At 48.8% G+C, this 20,009-nt stretch overlaps 1 protein-coding gene across 1 annotated transcript in view; it reads left to right on the top strand.

Moving 5' to 3' along the window:
- The window catches only part of SORL1 (sortilin related receptor 1), a 147,618-nt gene extending 128,310 nt beyond the window's left edge, over nt 1-19,308 (top strand). The window contains exons 39-48 of the mRNA XM_080817047.1: nt 1,469-1,551; nt 2,782-2,878; nt 5,169-5,353; nt 8,757-8,876; nt 9,711-9,875; nt 11,183-11,357; nt 12,566-12,672; nt 14,976-15,168; nt 17,523-17,735; nt 19,063-19,308. Coding sequence (XP_080673173.1) covers nt 1,469-1,551; nt 2,782-2,878; nt 5,169-5,353; nt 8,757-8,876; nt 9,711-9,875; nt 11,183-11,357; nt 12,566-12,672; nt 14,976-15,168; nt 17,523-17,735; nt 19,063-19,130 — 1,406 coding nt within the window. The 3' untranslated portion in view covers nt 19,131-19,308. The remainder of the gene's footprint in view (nt 1-1,468; nt 1,552-2,781; nt 2,879-5,168; nt 5,354-8,756; nt 8,877-9,710; nt 9,876-11,182; nt 11,358-12,565; nt 12,673-14,975; nt 15,169-17,522; nt 17,736-19,062) is intronic.
- The last annotated feature ends 701 nt before the right edge of the window (nt 19,309-20,009 follow it).

Here is a 20,009-nt window from a genome sequence, read left to right as displayed (position 1 = left end):
CTCTACAAAATCGATCTAAACATACACACCGAAAAAAAGGGACACTGGAAGGTCAGCAATAAGACACGTACCCTGAGTTCCCTGGACACAGGTCACACGTGCCGTGGAAAGTCTCTTAGACTTCTTTCGTCTGATTTTGCTGGCAAGCCCCTGCTCTTTGGACGGGTGTTGGTTAGGGCCCGTCCAGGCCTCGGTCAGTGTGCTGAGTCAGAAAGTGTGCGCTGTGTTCTTTCTGGGAGCCTGTGTTGCCACGGTGGCACACAGAGGACACATGCAGCAGTGATGTCCGCCAGAAGCACCACGTGCATTGGTGGATGTGGGGGATTCCTAGCAACAACGAGAGAAGCAACCATGGATTGAGCATGTCTGTGCTAAGCACCGTGCTTCTTGTTTTATGTTGACTCGATCTCCTTGAATCCTTCTGCGTCCTATAGGTATTCTTACACTCATTGTGTAGCTGAGGAAACTGGGCTTTGGGAAGGATTGTTACAACCAGTCACCACGGTTGTAACTCATGTTGGCTTGATGGCAACACATTCACCATTTTGCTCAGAGCTGGTGGCCTGAAACTCCTAATACCCTTTCTTCTTCTTGCCCTAACATCCTTTTGTTCTTCCTCACCCATTCCTGTTGCATGGTTGATCGTCTGGAGGGACTCCTCTAGATTTTGGTGCATGTCTTTTGCCACCAAGTCTTACCCTCTCCTTCGAGTGTCTCTTCCCTTGCCTGTGTAAGGGGCTTACGAGCAGTTATCCCAGGGAGCCCTTTGGATCATGGCTGACAGGGTGCGGTCCGCCATCTTGGGCAGACCTTCTGAAGGATAAGCACCATGCTCTCATCCCTTGAATGGAGAGGGGTCTTTCCTCTCTGCCCCTTTCATCGTGCCCATGCCAGTGACTTCCCAGTTCCTCAGTTTGTCATAGGTAAGACTTCATGGAAACGGAGAGAATGGGAACACCGGTTGAGTTAACATTAGTATGAAGATAAGTCACTTGCACTATTTTCTAAGTGTCCAAATGGGAATTTGGAGTCAAGTTGGTCAGACTCCAGAGGCCACATTCTTTCCATTTTGCCACATGTGCATTTACAACTTATGCCCTTGGGTTTATCGTGCCCTCAACCTTGGAGCCGCTGGGACTCTGTTAGTGCCGGGAGAGGTGGTGCCCATGGGACGTTTCAGAAGCAGGTTGTCTGGGGGCATTTACATCATGGAACTTCTCTAGAGCTCAACCCAGTTGCCAGGATAGCTGACGGGGCCCAGATAGTTGTGTGCTTACCAGACGACTGTGGGCCCACCCTCGGCTTCAGGACAAGAGCGGTGAAAGAGAAGAGTGAGAACAGCCAAACACCAGCTCTTTCTTCTCCCACTAAAAGATCGCTTTGTCTGTTGAGTTGAAAACTGTGAGGTCCTGCCTTCCTCACTTTTCATCACATGGTTTCTCTTTTTGAATTCTGTTATTGTTTTCAGTGATTCCACCACCAGATATCCACATCGACAGCTATGGTGAGAATTCTCTGAGCTTCACCCTGACCATGGAGAGTGACATCAAGGTACCCTTGGGATTTCAGACTGGCTGTTGGGTGGGGCTCTGCTTGCGATGGAACTACTGTAGCCCGGGACAGTACTAGGAAGAGGAGCCACTGCCCCGATTCAGTAAAACCAAAATACCGCGACTAGGTTGGTTGCTTCCCCCATGAAGAACAACTTGAGTCCTCCTCATGTAATTATTCTGCCTCAGCCTGGAGCCTTTTTTTTTTTTTTTTAAACCATATAATTAAATGGTTCACAGCTACAGTGCAAATAAAGAGTTGGTGTTAACAGAATATGTATGCCCTGTAATTTTCAGCTTTATTGGATTTCCTGGTGCGAAGCACTAATGCAGAGGTTCCCACAGTGAGAGAGAGAGAGTTGGATAACTTAGAAACGTATCCGCTCCCAGCCACTCCACATCCTCACCTTCCGGCGCCACCGTGCCCTCCACGCAGCCCGTCTGCAGAGCCCACACCACGTGGGCCTCTGTGTGCCCGTGGTTTTCCAAGCTGAGATGCACCTTCCATGATGTTCTTTCTTTCTTGTCTGTTTTCCTCCCATCCCTCCCTGTCCGTGAAGCCGTGGCAGGACAGACAGCCTTCGGCGCCCTCGTGCCACTTACCGAACCACAATTTGGTGGCCTGCCCTTGGCCTCGGAGACCAGTGCTGCAGGGGGTGGCCTGCCCATAAACCCTGTCCGTATAGTCTTTACTCTTGAAAGCATTTTAATTTTTCCGGTTGTTGCCCCCTATGGAAAGATCTTTAGATCAAAGCCTTTTACGAGCTCAGGACTTAGAAAAGGTAGTCTTTCCTGAGGCCTGGGTATATTTGCTTCTGTTAGACTGTGGGAGCTGAGTAAGCCCCTTTCGTATTGACCTCTTGGCCTTGACTGCAAGGATTGCCGAGCTAAAATGTAGCCTTCATTCCTGTAACATAATTCTCTTTAAAGTTGTTCCTCTTTCCGCCCATGTGAATCTGCCCTTGTCCTTTCATTCTGCACCAGTATTTTTGGTCTCGTCACATCTATGGTGTATGTTATATAGTCTCATGTTTGTTTTTAGAAGTAGGTGTAGGATAACTAACTATTCAATGACAGCACACGGGGAACCCATCCGAAGAGCAAAAGAAACAACCCATCCATTGTGAAAAAGGAGATGCCTTAAGGAACAATAACAGAGGGGTGTCTTTTGTGTTAGCTGTGCTCCCTGGCTGTGTGCTGTTCCCCTAACCCGCTTCTTGGTTCCCGGCAGGTGAATGGCTATGTGGTGAACCTTTTCTGGGCATTTGACACCCACAAACAAGAGAAGAGAACTTTGAACTTTCGGGGGAGCATCTTGTCACACAAAGGTAACACCTTGGAGCTGGGTGTGAGCAGGGAGGCGTAGGGAGAGCGAGACCTCCGGGCAACAGAGCTTGTCTGGGGGCTGCCTGGAAGAGGGGGCTCTTCTCTGGCTGCCATTTGGGTGAGCAGAGTAAAGAGACCAGCAGTGAGTCCTGCCGCCGGGGGCAGGTCCACTCGGTGGCTCCCCAGCCCCCTTCTCTAGCTTCTTGGCTCTTAATGGAAGTTGGGTGCTTAAAGGAGGAGATAATGGAAAGAAGCCAGGTGAACCCTGTACAGATGATTTTTGAATTCCAAAAGAAAGTTCCGGGTGTGAGTTGCCTGCCCCTCCTTTCTGGCCTGGTTCCCTCCCCCTTTGCTAATACAAAGTTCACAGGACATGGGGCAGAGTTGGTACTCAGTGCACATTTGTTGAGCGGATGGACAGACTGAGCTAAGGGAGGAGGAAAGTCCCAGTCCCAGTTCCAGTCCCTCTCGTATCTGTGCACCTGCTGTGCTTAGCTCATTGACCTAGGTGTTCTAAGGGTACCGTCTTAGAGAACCCAGATCCTAATTCTCTGGGATATGCTTGTTTCACTGATAAGAACCCAAGGTTGAGAGACAAAGTGATTCCCACAGAAGGTGACAGCGTCAGGAGTGGAACCCACATCTTTCTAACTCCTAGGACTGTGATCTCATTGCCTCAATGTGGCCCCGAGGGGAGTCGGCCGAATCAGGAGCGATGTAGTGTTCTTCGCTGTTGCCTGAAGTGTGTGAGGGGCTAGCTTGATGCTAACTTCATGCCAAACACTTTACAAGCCTTTTCTTTTTTAATCCCTGCAGCAGCAGCTAAGCCAAGTGCTGTTGGTTTTTTCAGTTTTACAAACAAGGAAGTGGCCTCAGTTTGAATACAGTTGGCCCTGAACAGTTGGGGTTAGAGGGCACTGAGTCAGTAGAAAATCTGCATATAACTTTTGACTCCCCAGAAACTTAACTACTCAAGGCTACTGTTGGCCAGAAGTCTTACTGATAGCATAAACAGTCAATTAACACATATTTTGTATGCTGTCTGTATTCTGTGCTGTGTTCTTACAATAAAGTCAGCTAGAGAAAAGAAAATGTTTTTCCGTCTGTCTATCTGTCTATCTATCTATTTTTGAGGAGAGGCAGCCGAGGGGCAGACGGAGAGGGAGAGATATTCTTAAGCAAACTGCACTGAGTGCAGAGCCTGATACGGGGCTTGATCCCACGACCCTGAGATCATGACCTGAGCCGACACCAAAGAGTCAGAGTCTTAACCGACTGTGCCACCCAGATGCCCTGAAAAGAAGATATTCTTAAGAAAATCATAAGGAAGAAAAAATACATTTACAGCCCTGGACTATAAAAAACACTTGCGTTATAAGTAGACCACATAGGTTCAAACCCGTGTTGTTCAAGGCTCAACTGTAGTTTTGTATCCTGCCTTTCTCCATTAACAAAGTTGTAAGAATTCTCCAGTCTCATTAAATATGCTTGGAGACAAGTCTTAGTGGCTGGACAGTAGCTCGCGGAATGCATGTTATTTAACCACTGCCCTGTGTCTGGGCATCGGATTATGTTTGTGATGCGTAACGTCATGCCCCACAGATGTTTGTGTGCTCTGCTTCCATGGGACATCTGGGTTGAAGGGCATGAAGAATTTCCAGCTGTTTACCAAGGCCAAGTGGCTCTCTAAAAGGGTTGTCCTGAGGTATAGGCCCAGAAGGTCAGCTTTGTAAGAAACTACCCAATGCCCAGGCATGTGTGTTATTTGTAGTCGTCACCACTAAGTAATGCTGGGATGGATTTGTAAAATAATGAAAATCCTACAACATGTGGGACTCACTTCAATTGAGAGATTATGTTGAAAACTAGGGTGTCAGTGCACTGGGCTGGCCCAGTAGGAAGAGCGTGCAGCTCTTGATCTCAGGTCATGAGTTCAAGCCCCACATCCAGCATCGTGATTTTTTTTTTTTAAAGGCTTAAAAAAATAGGGCATTGTACATCAAAACATAATTCTTTTTTTAATTAAATTTTTACTTTTAATTGCAGTCTAGTTAATGTACAGTGTTATATTAGTTTCAGATGTACCATCTAGTGATTCAACAGTTCTATACATTACTCAGTGTCTCTCCTAACCCCCTTCGTCCATTTCACCCATTCCCACGTCCGCCTCCCATCTGGTAACGTCCGTTTGTTCTCTGGAGTTAAGAACCAGTTTCTCGGTTTGTCAAGACACAAATTCTTGGCGGACACCTCCAGCTCCCTCCTGGCATCTTCTTGTCCCTGTTTTCACAGTTGCCAATCTGACTGCTCATACGTCCTATGAGATTTCTGCCTGGGCCAAGACTGATTTAGGGGATAGCCCTCTGGCGTTTGAGCATGTCACGACCAAAGGAGTCCGCCCACCCGCTCCTAGCCTCAAAGCCAAGGCCATCAATCAGACTGCAGTGGAATGTACCTGGACTGGCCCCAGGAATGTGGTAAGTCAGCCAGGATGACCATTGCAGAGACAATCTGGACTCTCCCCTGATGCCAGGCCGTGGGCTTTTCTCCTCTGTTACTGCTAACACAAATGTCCTTTTGGTAGTTCTGTATTACCTTCTAGAGGCACCTGCTGTTCCTTTCACACCTTGGCCTGGCATCTAAGAGAAAATGCCCGTGCTCTTAACTGTAGAATAGACCATGAGTGTGACAAGGTGTCGGGGGGGGGGGTGTGTTCCTGTGCTTGGGACTCACCGTGTCTCGCAGGCATGGTGACGCAGTAGCAGCAGGGACAGGCCACTCCTGTCTCTCTCCACCTACGTGGCCCCCCACCCACAGGTTGCCTTCTTGGGCTGTTCCTCCCAGATGTGCTCGTCTGCCTCCCCGTGTCCCTGCTACACGCTATATAGATCCTTTTTTTTTTTTTTTTGTCATTATGTATGCATTTTGGTGCACTATGGTCTGATTAGTGCTTTTTTGAATCTGGTTTTTATTTCCTGGACCTCCCTGGTGTGTACCTTCCTTTGCTTTCAGGTGGGTCCTCCCAAGGTTCTTGGCACATTTTCACCACCCTCGCCTCCACAGCCTGGCCTATTATGTTGTTTCTCCTCCCGGAGTCCTGCTGTCCTTCTGCTCTGCAGTCAAATCCGACTGTCTCCTACTTGACCTCTTTCCCTTACAAACTCAGCCCAGATTTATAGGTGCTGCCATTCAGAATACTGTTTCATTAGATCCTACTTTATCCTATTTGAGACTTCTGTGTGTTACTTATCTTCCTAACTAGTCTGTAAGTTCCTTAAAGGGACTTTCCTGAGTTTTCCAAATGGAAAAGCCCGTAGAACTCAGTCTGTAAGTGAGACTTAGTGAGTCCTCACAGTGGCTGGTGGCAGGGGACCTGGTCTTGTCTTCCGAGTGCATCCCCAGTGTGCCTTTGGAGCAGGATGGAGCGATGGGGAATGAACCAGTATTTGCATGTAATTGTCAGGTCGGCCTTGAAGAAGGAAGAAGTGAGGCACCAGGAGAGTGCTTCATCCCTGTCCCACTTGATCCTGTCATCAGCTCAGTGGGGTGAATATTCTCATTTTACCAGTGAGGAAGCTAAAGCGCTGAGTTGAAGCTGTAGGAAACCGTAAACCGGTGTGAGCTCAGGTCTGGCTAGCATGATAGCCTCTGCTCTTTTGTGACTCCGCAGCCCAGTCCTGAGGCAGGGACGGAGATAAGATGCCCAGAGCCATGCCCAGGACTCGCCTGTCCCTCGACTCCGTTCACAAAGAGGTGCTTTCTTGCTAGTACACCAGCTGAGAGCATGACCACCTTGTCACACCCAAGTGCGTTCACAGGGTAGGGCCTCATGGCACTCTGGAACACCACTTGACTCTAGGGTCTCTCATTGCATGTGAACTTGGAGAGGTAGCCTTGCTCTGCCTCATCCTTGCTGATCGCCTGGATATGCCCATCGCAGCTTTCAGAGGGTGACAGGGCCGGTGAAGTCACCTGTAGGTAGCTCTCAGCTTCTACCCAACTTCAGACCACTGAGGACTCGGATTGCCACCCCAGTCGTCCCTCTCCACCATGAGAACGGCCACAGCCGCTGTGCATCTCTGGGGACCTGCCTGTACCCTGGCCTCCCTGGCATGTGGCACTTTCTCTAGGCCCCTGGCCAGAGCTGCCCAGTTGGGTTCACAGTGGCCGCAGGCCTCTCCTCCAGAAACGAAGCCTGCTTCTGAGCCCAGAGTCCCCGCTCCCGTCTTGTGTTTTCACTGCCCTCCGTCCCCTAGTCCTGCTCCATTTGCTTTCTGGCTCCCTCGAGTCCCCTAATTCTTTCTTTCCACACTTCTTCCTGGCTTATCACCCCCTTGGGGCTTTCATTCTCCTTCCCTGTATGCTTCCCCTCTCTGGGCCTGGCTGCTGAGCAGCTCAGAGAAAATGCACAGCTGTCTGGGACTCAGAAGTCCCTGTGCACGTCTCTGATCTGTGCTGTCAGTTCGCAGGACTTCTCCAGACTGTCTTCACAGCTTTCCTTCAAGTCCCCGGCTCACCTGCCTGTGGGCCCTTCCATGCTGCCAAAGAAAGCTTCCTTAGTGCTTACCCCACCCTGTTATAAAGCCCTCGGCGGCCAGCCCCCACTCCAGGCGCATCCAAAACCCCAGCCCTGCTTTAAACTCCCGGTTTCCCACCGGTGTCAGTGGGCGATAAGAATGGCTGCACAGAACAGAGCCAAAAGTGACCATGGCTTTCACAGTTAATGTCCCTCCTCGTGAAAAGAAGGTGGAGTCCTTCTGCGGGCCTGGGTTTCTACAGCAGCAGGTCTGACTGGGGACCCAGGCTGCCTGTGACCTCCATCTTCAAGGTCACCTCATGGTCCAGGAGGTCTGAAGCCACACCGTCAGCAGTGTTCCAGGCAGCAGGAGGGGGTGGGAAGGGCTTCTCCCTCCATTTCTCTGAGTGCTGGCTGAGCTCCCGGTGACACCTCTGCTTGCAGCTCACTGGCCAGAGCGTTGTCACGTGGCCTCCCCTAGCTTGCAGCTCATTGGCCAGAGCTTTGTCACATGGCCTTTCCCAGCCTGCAGCTCTTTGGCCAGAGCGTTGTCACGTGGCCTCTCCTAGCCTCCAGGGAAGTGGGAAGTGGGAAGTGGGAGGTGGGAGGTGGGAGGTGGGAGGTGGGAATTGTAGATTTTCTTCCAGCCCGCAATTCTCACAAGGAACCAGGATTCTATTAAGGAGGGGAGGAAGAGTGGGTGTCTTCTGGGCAGCTCCCCGTGTCTGCCGAGCTGCCGTGCCTCCTCATCTTCCTTCCACAAACGCACTGACTTCCTCCCCGTCTGTACTTCCAGCCACGCTTTGGAGGTAGCGTGTGGTCTGCGCTCTGAGGACTCTGCCCCTCTCCCCGCCTCCTCGTGCCATCTTTTTCTGCAATATCTCACTTTCTGTACTTGCAACTCGTCATTTATAATCATGTCTGTTCTTCTTCTCTGCTCCTCCTTCCTCAAAAATGAGTGCTTTGAGGGGCGCCTGGGTGGCTCAGGGGTTAAAGCCTCTGCCTTCGTCTCAGGTCATGATCCCGGGGTCCTGGGATCGAGCCCCGCATGGGGCTCCCTGCTCATCAGGAAGTCTGCTTCTCCCTCTCCATGCGCATGCGCGCGTGCGCTCTCTCTCCTTCTAAAATAAATAAAATATTTTTAAAAAAACGAGTGCTTTGAGGACAGAAAGCCCACCATGTTTATCTTGGTGGTGGTGGGTTCAGTGCCTGCCCCAGTGTACCTTCTCTGTAAATAAAGGCTGAAGGAAGACTTTTCTCTTTTGAGCTCTCCTGACGCTCTTGACAAGGGCATTAATTAGGGTTTTCAAGAGAACCAGGTCTCTGGCCGTGGAGCTGATGTCCTTTTTCATGCTGTTTGCCAGGTTTACGGGATTTTCTATGCTACGTCCTTCCTTGACCTGTATCGCAATCCAAAGAGCCTGACTACTTCCCTGCACAACAAAACAGTCATTGTCAGTAGGGACGAGCAGTATTTGTTTCTGGTAAGTTTCCCATACAGGGGAGTCCAGAGGGGTTTCTGTGTTTTAAGGAAGGTTTAAATCCTGGGCTCCTAGCTCAGACCCTGCACCTGGGGAGATGGAGGCATGACTCCAGGATCTGTGTGTGTGCAGGAGGGTGGTTCCTCTTCTGTGAAAGCACTGGATTCCTACTTCAAGAAAGGACTGAATGACCCAGTAACCAACCGCATCTCCGTGGGGGATTGGGAACTTGGCAAATGGATAAGCATTCACAGGAATTCACATTCCATTTCCAGGACTAGGAGCTTAGCCCACATACACTTACACATGTGCCAAGATAGATGGAAAAAGGTGTTGGGTATACTGTTGCTTGTGATAGCAGAAGATTTGAAACCAATGGCTATCAGGAGAAGACTGGTTAAGAATACAGGGAAACCTTTCAAAAGAAATAGAACTAAGGTAGAAAAATCTTCCAAAGAAATAGTACTGACGTGGAAAATATTTGTGCTATCTTATTAAGTGGAAGAAGTGAAGAGCCTAAAAATATGAGCCTAAAATTTTCTCATTTGTGTAAAAAAGTTAAGAAAAACAGGCTACATGTACACATGCCTATACAAGTATGTATCTGGTATGCACATACGTGTGTCTGTGCTTACAGAAGCATAAGACATTTCTGGAAAGCAGCACATAAAACTATTACTGTTCTTAGGAAAATGGATTAGAGATCTGGGGAAGGTGGGGCATTATTTCACCTTTTATATCTTTACTACTGATTGAATTTTGTGTACACCTGTCAATATTTTGTTGAAAAGAATGGCTTGGTGCCAACTCCATGCGTCCCTGTGGTATTGGTTTCAGGTGCGGGTGGTGGTGCCCTACCAAGGGCCATCCTCCGACTATGTCGTGGTCAAGATGATCCCAGACAGCAGGCTCCCACCTCGTCACCTGCACGTGGTTCATACCGGCAAAACCTCGGCTGTCATCAAGTGGGAATCCCCGTATGATTCTCCTGACCAGGACCTGGTGAGAGGGCTGGGTGTCCAGCCAGCCGTTCCTTTTCTTGGCATGGTTGGGGATGGGCCAGGGGGTGCTGTCACCTGGCATGAAAGCTAGGCTTGGCAGTGGGAGTTCAGCAGGAGGTCTCATCACAGTATCTGTGTGCCCAAAGATGGGGTTCTTATAGGTGCCTCTTCTGAGCTGTCCCTTCTCCATGATATCCAGCTGTTCTAGTCGTTTGTCCTTCTTTTCTTCTCTGCCATCTCACCTTCCCTTCACTGAGCCTCTAAAGCAGGTTGGCAGACAAAGGCCTGCCGGCCAAGTGCAGCCTGTTGCCTATTTGTATAAATACAGTTTATTAGAACCAAGCTCTAACCAGTCATTTAAGTCTTAACCTGTGACAGCTTTCACACTACACAGGGCAGAATTGAATCATTGAGGGAGAGACCATTTGGCCTTCAAAACCTAGTATTTTCTACCTGAACCTTTACAAAAAGGTTTACTGGCTCTTGCTCTAAGAGAAGAGGTGAGGGGTGCCTGGGTGGCTCAGTCAGTTAGGCATCTGCCTCTTGGTTTCAGTTCAGGCTGTGATCTCAAGGTCATGAGATTGAGCTCTGTGCTGGACATGGAGCCTGCTTGAGATTCTCCCTCTGCCTCCTCCTCCTCCCTCTTAAAAAAAAAAAAGAAAGAAAGAAAGAAAAGAAGAGGCAGTAATTCTGGAAGATGGCTCCCATTTTCCTTTGACCCAGGCTAATTTTTCCTCCATCCCCTCTGCCCTCTCCCTCATCCCTGGGGTGGTTTTCAGTGTTTGGTTTCTCAGGCTTTCCTTGACTCTCCAATTCTTCCTGGTGATTGAGTTTCCTGTACTTGCCCCATGTCCCTGTATTTGCCCTGGCCTCCACATATGTAAAAAGCAACCTGAGAGATAATAAGTAGAATTTGCTGTCCTTTCGTTGTGTCTTCTGACACCACCCAGAGCTATTACAGCTGGGGAGATACACTGAGCACTGAACTTGAATTGCTCTTGCCTGTTCCAACCTCTGTGTGGATGCCACAGTGAATGTGACTTTCCCTGGGGTCATTTTTTTGGGTCGAGTCGATAATTCTGTGCATAGTTCTGGGAGTGAGTGCTTGTTCCAAGTCTGAGCCTAGCCACCCTAAAGGTTTTCCAGAGAGCGGAGTCTGGCTGCGGGTTCACAAGGAGGTTGCTGTGGCTTGCAGCCCCCTGATACACTTAGGTTTTCCATTGTCCACTGCTGAATTGCAAAGAGTAAAAAAGTGCCAAATTTCTGATTACCAAGGGTCTCTCTCTCTTTTTTTTTTTTTGGTCCCAGTTATATGCAGTTGCTGTCAAAGATCTAATAAGAAAGAGTGACAGAAACTACAAAATAAAGTCCCGTAACAGCACTGTGGAATACACCCTTACCAAGTTGGAGCCTGGAGGGAAATACCACATCATCGTCCAGCTGGGGAACATGAGCAAAGATTCCAGTATAAAAATCACCACAGGTAAATGGGAGGGAGAGCAGGGTCCTTCTCACACAAGAAGGGGCCCATGGGGCTGCTCGGACGCCTGGACAGTAACATGGGAAGGATAAACCCCCTCTTCGGTATCCACAGCGGGCCCGGCAGGGTGGGTTTCCAGTGCCTGGGCTGCGGGGTGGTGGGCTGGAGGGTATGCTGTGTCTCTTTTCACTCTCCCTCTGCCTAGTTGGTTTTGACACTGGGGTGGAGGAGAGCAGGAATGGCCAAAAGAGTTAGGAAATAAAACTGAGTGTTTGCCACAAAAGCCAAGGATGGGAACCTGGGCTGAAATCCTGTGGTTCCTCGTGGCAGGGAGATGTGTAGCCAAGGAGGGAGACCAGGAACTGTGAAGTAGATTGAAGGGGCCTTGCTGCCAGCCCGGGATTGGCTCAGCAGTCAGACTCTGGCTCAGAAAGCAGGTCATGAGCTGGACTTGGGCAGCAGCAGACGATGTCACAGTGTTTGTGACGGAGGCTCGGTCTCACCAGGCCGGCCATGTGAGGAATGGGTCTGGGCGGGACTCATGGTGTCATTCTAGGGCTCTGTGCTCAGGCACAGGCCTTGGCCCCTTGCTGAGTTCTGAGGCTCCTCAGGCTCTGGGGCAGAACTAGGGAGAGCAGGAGGCAGACTGGAACCAGAGCAGAAGTCCAGCCAGGGAACTGTGTCCATCCCATCGCTTCCCTTTCTCCCCCACCCAGTTTGGTTTTGGCATCCGGCTCTCAGGGCCACCGAATGCAGTACTGTCCACATTTCTTGGCTAAAGGTATTATAACAACAACTAAAGAGATGCCAGTTAGAGAGTGTCTACCGTGTGCTATGCTCTATGCTAAACAACATGTGTATTTTATTTGTTCCTTAATCTAGCCTTTTGAGTTAGCATTCTTTTTTCTTTTTTTTTTTTTAATATTTTATTTTTAGAGACAACACGAAGGCATTGGGGGGAGGGGCAGAGGGAGATGGGGATGGGGAGAGAGAATCCCAAGCAGGCTCCACACAGAGCCCGACCTGGGTCCCAGTCTCATGACCCTGAGATCATGACCTGATCCTAAACCGAGAGTCAGATGTTCAACTTACTGAGCACCCCAGGTGCCCCTCAGGTTAGCATTATCTAATGTATCTATCTCATCAGACAGGAAAACAGTGATTCCAGTCCATAGCCACTGACTGCATCCTGTCTCATCTTTAATTTTCAGTTTCATTATCTGCACCTGATGCCTTAAAAATCATAACAGAAAACGACCACGTTCTTCTGTTTTGGAAAAGTCTCGCTTTGAAGGAAAAGCATTTTAATGAAAGCAGGGTGAGTCCCTCCCTCCTCCTCAATGACTTTGGGAATCTAATTGAAACGCAGCTTTAGAGATGAGCTCGTTAATGGCATGCTGGCATAGATGGGGAAAAAACAGAATAGGGCAAGGGAGTGAACTTGAGAATTAAAGGACCATTTTCTGTGGGCTTGCTAATTAGTGTAATGTTTATACTGCCCATTAAAGATGAGAATCTCTGCACTAAGCACTTTTCATTCCTGAACTTGTCTTTCCCTAAAGACAGGGAAATCCTGGAACCTGCACTGTGCCTTCTGCAGCTGGGTGGGGCTGGGCATCGGAACCAGGGCCCCGTCCTCCGCGGTCAGTCTGAGAGCAGGGCTGTGGCTCCCATGCCAGGGGCTGAGCCTCAACCTGGCCTCGAGGTTTCTTTCCAGTGGTGTCTGAGAGAGCAGGAAGTGCTCGAACATAGTCTGTTGACCTTAGAGAAAACACTGTTTTGTCTGTCATTGGCAGACCAATGACTGTATTCACAACAGAAGGTGGGAGGAGAAGGAGAGCGTCACCAGGGAACAGATCGGCCACCCGAAGGTGGACAGATTCTGTAGCGGACCCGGCTTGTCCCCATGGTCGGCAGAGCGGGAGCTAAATAGAGACACAGTAAATCAGCTGTGGCTGTTTCGGGGTTCGGTGGCGGCAAAGAGCGCTGGGGTTGTGAACAGTCACAGTGTCAGGCCAGAAGCACAACTAGATTAAAACTTGAAAATTCTCACAACTCTTCCAACCATGACATGTAACTGGTTAATATACTCGAATACAAAGAAAGCTTTCAAAGCCGTTCAAAACAGAAATTGATTTCTGTTGTTTCTGATTTGTTCCTGAATTGCTTCTGATTTCAGAAAAGGTACAGGTAACAAAGTAAAAGCTATAGTAGTCGAAGGCAAAAGAAAAGAAGGATCCACCTCCCTGATAATCTGAACCACAGAGACAGGACACTTCCACGTGAAACAGGCAAACAAGGGGGGAAGAGTTACCAGAATGAGTTGTAGTCGGGGAGATTAGCACCCTGGAGATGCGAGTTGGAAACGCCTCCCGTGAGGCATTTGGGTAACACGTATCAGAACCAGGAAAAGCGTTTACACCCTCTGACCCAGCAGTTCTTTCAGGATCTTAATCCGAGAAAACGATACACACCAAGAATTCATGGACAGGGCTCTTCAGGGCCGTTCTATTTCTGGGAACAAGAAAGAAGAGACAACTTTAATGTCCCAACAGAAGATGGCTAGTCAGAGAAATGGTTGATGTTTGTGTCATTTAAAGGTTTTTCTTTATACCTTTATGTATTTTGCAAATGTTCTACAGCAGATGTATATTAGATAGAAAATGATTAATGCTAGTGTAGGATGGAGAAGGCAGGAATGGAATTCCAGGCAGGTGGTGCTGGGAGGCCCAGTTTGCCAGCCAGCTGTCATCAGGGTCTCTCCGAGGTGGCGGAAGCCTGGCTTTCAGGTTGAGCTGGCAGGTCAGTACTTCACTTCCCGTGGAGTGTGCATAAGCAGGTCGCATGTCCTCCCCTCCCCACCCCCCTGCACCGGGCTTAGTTCAGAGAATAGGCAGGTCATTGTCGATGGAATGGGGACCAAGAGCCGGTGAGTATGCGGTGGGGCCCAGTATGAGAGGAGGCCTTTTCTTTGATGCTGATGGGGTGGGAGTTGGTAGCTTTAACACTGCGGTACTTAGAGATTAGCAGAGAGAGTCCAGTAGTCAGTTCTGATCCCAGCCCGATCTTGAAGTGCTTTCTCTTCAAGGCCAGGTTGGTCTGGGGCAACCATCTGCCTCAAGGAGCTGGAGAGGGAGCTTGGGCTGCCTGTGGAGTTCCCACACGCTGTTCTACCGAGAAACATCCTGACTCTTTTTACCCCACTGCTGGAGTCCCCTGTGACCCGGATTTATTATTAGATCCCACTATGGGGAACTACTGCTGACTTGTCCGGATTATTTGTGGCATTTACTATTACTTCAAATGAGTGAACTGTTGACCAGAACTTTGTGCACTGGAATATTTGTTAAAATGGCTTTTATTAGGGCTACACTTTCCACTTCCACTTTGCAGCTCATAAGTGGGCGTGGTAGTTATTTGAGACATTTGGGATGGGAAAATTACCATTTTCTGAATCCAATATCTCAATGGTAATGTAAAAAGATCTAGTAAGAAGCTCAAAGTGCTTTAGCATCTATAAAAGCCTGCAATAAGGAGCTCACATAAAGTTGGAACCAGTAATAGAAGCTGTCAGAGTCCTTATTTAAGATCCTGAACAATCTCTCGTGTCTTTGTTTTCAGGGCTATGAGATACACATGTTTGATAGTGCCATGAATATCTCAGCTTACCTTGGAAATACTACTGACAATTTCTTTAAAATTTCCAACCTGAAACTGGGTCATAATTACACTTTCACCGTGCAAGCAAGATGCCTTTTTGGCAGCCAGATTTGTGGGGAGCCTGCTGTCCTGCTGTATGATGAACTGGGGTCCGGTAAGTCACTTCATAGGGCCATTTCTGTCTTCAGTTCTGGGAAATCGATGAAGGATATAGCATGGTTTGATGAATTTATGTCTTTTTATTTTTTTAAGATTTTATTTATTTGGGAGAGAGAGAGAGGGTGCACGCACGTGCACAAGAGCAGGGGGAGGGACAGAGGGAGAGGCAGAGGCAGAGAATCCAAGCTGACTCTGCTGAGCGAGGAGCCTCACACAGGGGTCTAGATCATGACCAGAGCCGAGACCAGGAGCTGGATGCTTAACTGACTGAACCACCCAGGTGCCCCAAGATGTGTCTTTCCGAAGTGCATTTAAAATACTCTCTCTAAAACAAAACAAAAACAAAACAAAAAAAATTCTTTCAGTTCAGAAGAAAATCACTTATGTTTCAATTTAGTCAGGCACTGATTTAACAAAGGCTTCCTGAGCCAGGCGTGGTGCGAGGAGCTGGGGTTACAAAGTGACCACATTCTGAATGTAAAGCCCATTGCAGGACTTTTCAGAGCCTCCAATATGCTAATGTTCCCTGTGGTTCTTCCAAGTCAGTAACTAATCTCCTTCCCATAGAGTAACTGATTTTATAGCCTCCCCCTTCGACTTAGCCGTCGCTCCCAAGCAGAACCTGAATTTGGCCTGGCATCTTGTCTTCTGAACCCTCACAGTTGCCGGCGCTGGGTCATGCTGATGGCAGAGGAGAGGAACCTTTCTTTTACACAGAAATTCTGCTTGTATTGTAGTAGCTTGGCCAGGATATCAGCAGACGCTTTGCCACTGGTCTTCTCTCATTTCCTCCCAGCCAGGAACTCACCAACACTCAGGCCACAATCTTGTGTTTGAGTTGTTGTATGCTCTGACATGTCCTGCCTCCCAGGCACCTCCCTAAAAGGAAAACCTTGGCAGACTGCATCCCTTTGGAGAATCCCAGCATACTTGAGGTTCTGAGAAGGTCTTACAGAAAACAAACAACAAAAGTCTTGTTAACCTAGCGTTTCCTAAATAGAGCCTCCTTTCTAAGTAAAACCAATTAAACGACTGAAATAGGCTCTGGGAAAAAGTGTTGCCTTAATAAAACTGAGCTTATCAAGCGGGAAGAATCTCTCCATGAGGCCTCAGTTCGTCTCTGTCTCACCCCTTGATGCTTGCTGTCCCCTCAGAAGTGGGGTGAGGGGGTTTCACTCATTCCTGTTTCCTACACCACCCTGGTTCCTCCCGACGGTTCCAGCCAAGAGCATCCCCCTAATTTACCGGTTCACACCTGGGGTTAGGTTGGGACATACGATGTAAGAGTTTGCCGCAGCTTTTCCTGGTGGGTCAATAATGAGAGAAATTAAAGGCTTGGATTCTGAGTTGTTAGATTGGTCTTGTAAGAAATGACTGTTCTCTGGCCCATCTTGATGATCTGGTTGGGGTGAGTTCCTGGGTAGCTACTGGGCCTTCCCCGTGAGGCCCAGGCCTGGTCCGCACCACTTAGCCCTATCCCAGGGAATGACCTCAAGCCTGACGAGGCTCCTTATGGGACCTGGAAAGTCCACTGTGCTTCCGTAGCTCAAACTGACTTCCAAGTTTCACTTCCTGCCCTCAGGCTCAGACTTACCCCAGGATTTCTTAAGACCGGTCCAAACCCAGAGATGGCTTGGCCCTAGAGCCTTGTGGAGGCCGGTCTTCCAGCACATCATCATAGAGCTGGAATTTGTTTTAGACATGGGGAAGTGAGCATCGTTGTTAGGTCATAGACCCCGAACTGGCTTTGCAAAGAGCATTTAAAAAATGTGAAACATGTATGGAAGGGTTCTCTCTCTCTTTTATCTACGTAAAAAAAAGCCTCATAAAACTCGATGAGCTGTTAAGTCAGCGTTGCAGTAAAGGAATCTCGTTTGTATCACTTAATGGAGCTTCAGGTAATTGCAGTTCAGAGTGACTTTGGTGCCAAGTAGGGGGAAATAATTGCAATCTCGTTAATTAGTGGTCTGATTTCACATCCTCTTATGTAAGGCAAGCAAGTGGTCTTAAGTAATAATGCTAATGAAATCAATGTTGATACCCCAACAAAGGTCTCCCTTCCAAGAGATTATCTAAATAAACAACAAGGCCGTGATTAGGAGGCTAATGTAATTACCGTATTTGCATGCCCCAGGCCCGTGGGCTGTCAGCTCGTGGCAAGGCGTCGGGAAACAGTCAGGCGTCAGGTGCAGGAACGCGCGGCACTGGGCCGGCGGCTCGGCTCACTGTTTGCCGGCTCCTAGCGGTTTTGGTGCTGGTGGTGTATGGGGGTGGTGGTTGCCTCATCGCACCCCCCCCAGACCCCTCCCCGGTGTCGGAGGCTAATGCGGTGGCATCTTGCCCCGGCAGGTGGGGGTGCGTCGGCGTCCCAGGCCGCCAGATCCACTGACGTTGCTGCCGTGGCGGTGCCCATCTTGTTCCTGGTCCTGCTGAGCCTGGGGGTCGGCTTCGCCGTCCTGTACACGAAGCACCGGAGGCTGCAGAGCAGCTTCACCGCCTTCGCCAACAGCCACTACAGCTCCCGGCTGGGCTCGGCCATCTTCTCCTCGGGGGACGACCTGGGTGAGTGGGGCCGGGCGCCCCGGGCTTCCTCCAAAGCCGGGTCCTTGGTTAGGAGATGCGTGGGTTAAGCTTGTCTTGGGACACTTAGGAGGGCTTCGTTAACCAGTGATCTCACTGCTTTACGTTAAGCCCTTTGGAGCCCTGAGCTTTGAACTTGCTTCTCTGTTAAAATACTCCGGACTCTCTTCAGCGGTGTGGTCCTGGCCCGAGAGCGGCGCGGGTTTGTGGAAGAACTGGGAGGAGCTGCCTTGTGCAGGAAGAGTAGGAAGGCCCGGGGCTTGGGATACACCCAGAGCATCAGCAGGTTTTCCGGAATGTCCAAGCTCTCATCGTTCATGGACCTGGAGGTCTGACATCTTGGGAGAGCCTAGCCAAGAGGAAAAGTCACGCTTTCCCAGAAAGAGGCCCTTTCCATCTGGCTCTCTGTCTTTCTAATATAGCTACTCAAACCTCCCCGGCCATTCTTCTTTCCTGTACCCACAGCATGGTATGGGATAAAGAAAGAAGTGGCCCTTTTAAGATGTCTGCCTGCTCAAATTCTAAAAGCTAATAGAGCTAGTAGACCGCTTAATATGGTAAATTAGGTGTGTTTGGGGGGTCTTCCCCGAATGTATTTCACGTACCTATTTTTTTCTGGAAACCAGTTATAATCTTTTTTCTTTGTGAAGTACTTGTATATTCCCCACCCACTGATCATTTGATATTAGCTTTGCTCCCTCTTCTCAGTTTCCTGTCTTGCTTCATACAAGTATTTGGGCTGTCTTGCGTAAATGGGCTGCGTTCTTTGCTTCTGTTCCTGGGGGCAAAAGGAGTTGGACTCGTGGTGGTACCACACAGTGATCACTGAATGTGAATCACAGCTTAGTTGCACAGGATTGGAACAGGGGCCACAGGGGGACATTCTTAGCCCCTCTAAGATCCCTATCCTCAGAGCAGTGAGGGTTCAGAGGAGGAAGCAGATTATGAGGCTTCACTGTTGACATAGGCTGTGGATCATTCAAATTAGGGAAGCTAAATTGCCCTTTGGACTTTTGGGTAGGTCATAAGATTCTCCCTTCTAAGAGATTTACTTTCTTTATTTGGTCAAGTTGAAGCTACCATTAAAATAAGCTTGGCTACCCATTGATGGCAGAGAAGTTGACCCAAGCGTGTCAGCGGGGAGCTGAGCTGGGATTTGGCTTCAGCTACTGCACCTGGTGGGCTGTGGTCCCGATTTTCCAGGCTGGGGCTCACGGTGGTGTTGGGAGTGGTTGGGGCGGAGTGGTGGGAGTTGGGGTTGGATGCAGATGCCATGGAACTCACCAAGGACTGACTGTTTTGCCTTTAGGGGAGGATGATGAAGATGCTCCTATGATAACTGGATTTTCAGACGACGTCCCCATGGTGATAGCCTGAAAGCACTCCTCACTAGAAACCAAATGGTGTAAATATTTTATTTGATAAAGATAGTCGATGGTTTATTTTAAAAGATGCACTTTGAGTTGCAATATGTTATTTTTATATCGGCCAAAAACAAAAACAAAAACAAAAGGAAAGAAAGGAATGAATAAACTTTGTAGTAATCAACTGTGAACTTCAAACCAGGTTGATTTTAGTAACCAAATTGCTCTGATTTCATATTAATGTAGTCTTACAGGGCTGTGCTTGCTGGGCATGCTTTTAAGTCTGTGAGATAATTTTGAGTCAATAAATTGGCCGTTCTTTTTATTTTTCTAAGACACAGAAATGTATTTGATAAAAACTTTGAGAGAGGGTGATGGGTGGCATCTCTCCCACCCCCGCCCCTCCCCCCACCATTGAAAGTGTGCTCAAATTTTAAATTTTGTTTGGATTTTGTTTATATGAAAGAGTTTGTGTGTATAGTGGGGGAAAGTTCTTTTCTGTACTTTTGTTAATTTATTCGGACTCTATATAAGGCAAGGCTTTCGTGGTTGTCGACTCCGCTCGTTATGAGGGGTTGTAGGGTCGAGGGGTGGGGAACAGAAGCAGTTTTGTTGCCATTCCGGAAGCAATCCGCTTTTATTCACTTGTGTGTCATGTAATGGTATCGGGCAGGAGAGCACATTGAATCATTGCTCGGTTTCAGTTAGACAGAGCTGCGGCTCCGAGAGCCCTGCAAGCAACGGCTGCTTCTCTTACGCTCACCGCTGGAATCTTACCGTCTACACCTCTGCACAAGACGTAGCTCTCCACGCTACAAGTGAGAACACTGCTTTATTATACACTGGTGTCGTGGTCATCACAACAAATGACTGCTCGTGGGAGAGTGCTAGG

Source organism: Martes martes (assembly GCF_963455335.1).
Source record: "Martes martes genome assembly, chromosome: 10".
In the NCBI taxonomy this organism is placed as follows: Eukaryota; Metazoa; Chordata; class Mammalia; order Carnivora; family Mustelidae; genus Martes; species Martes martes.
This window is presented reverse-complemented; position numbering and strand designations above follow the sequence as displayed.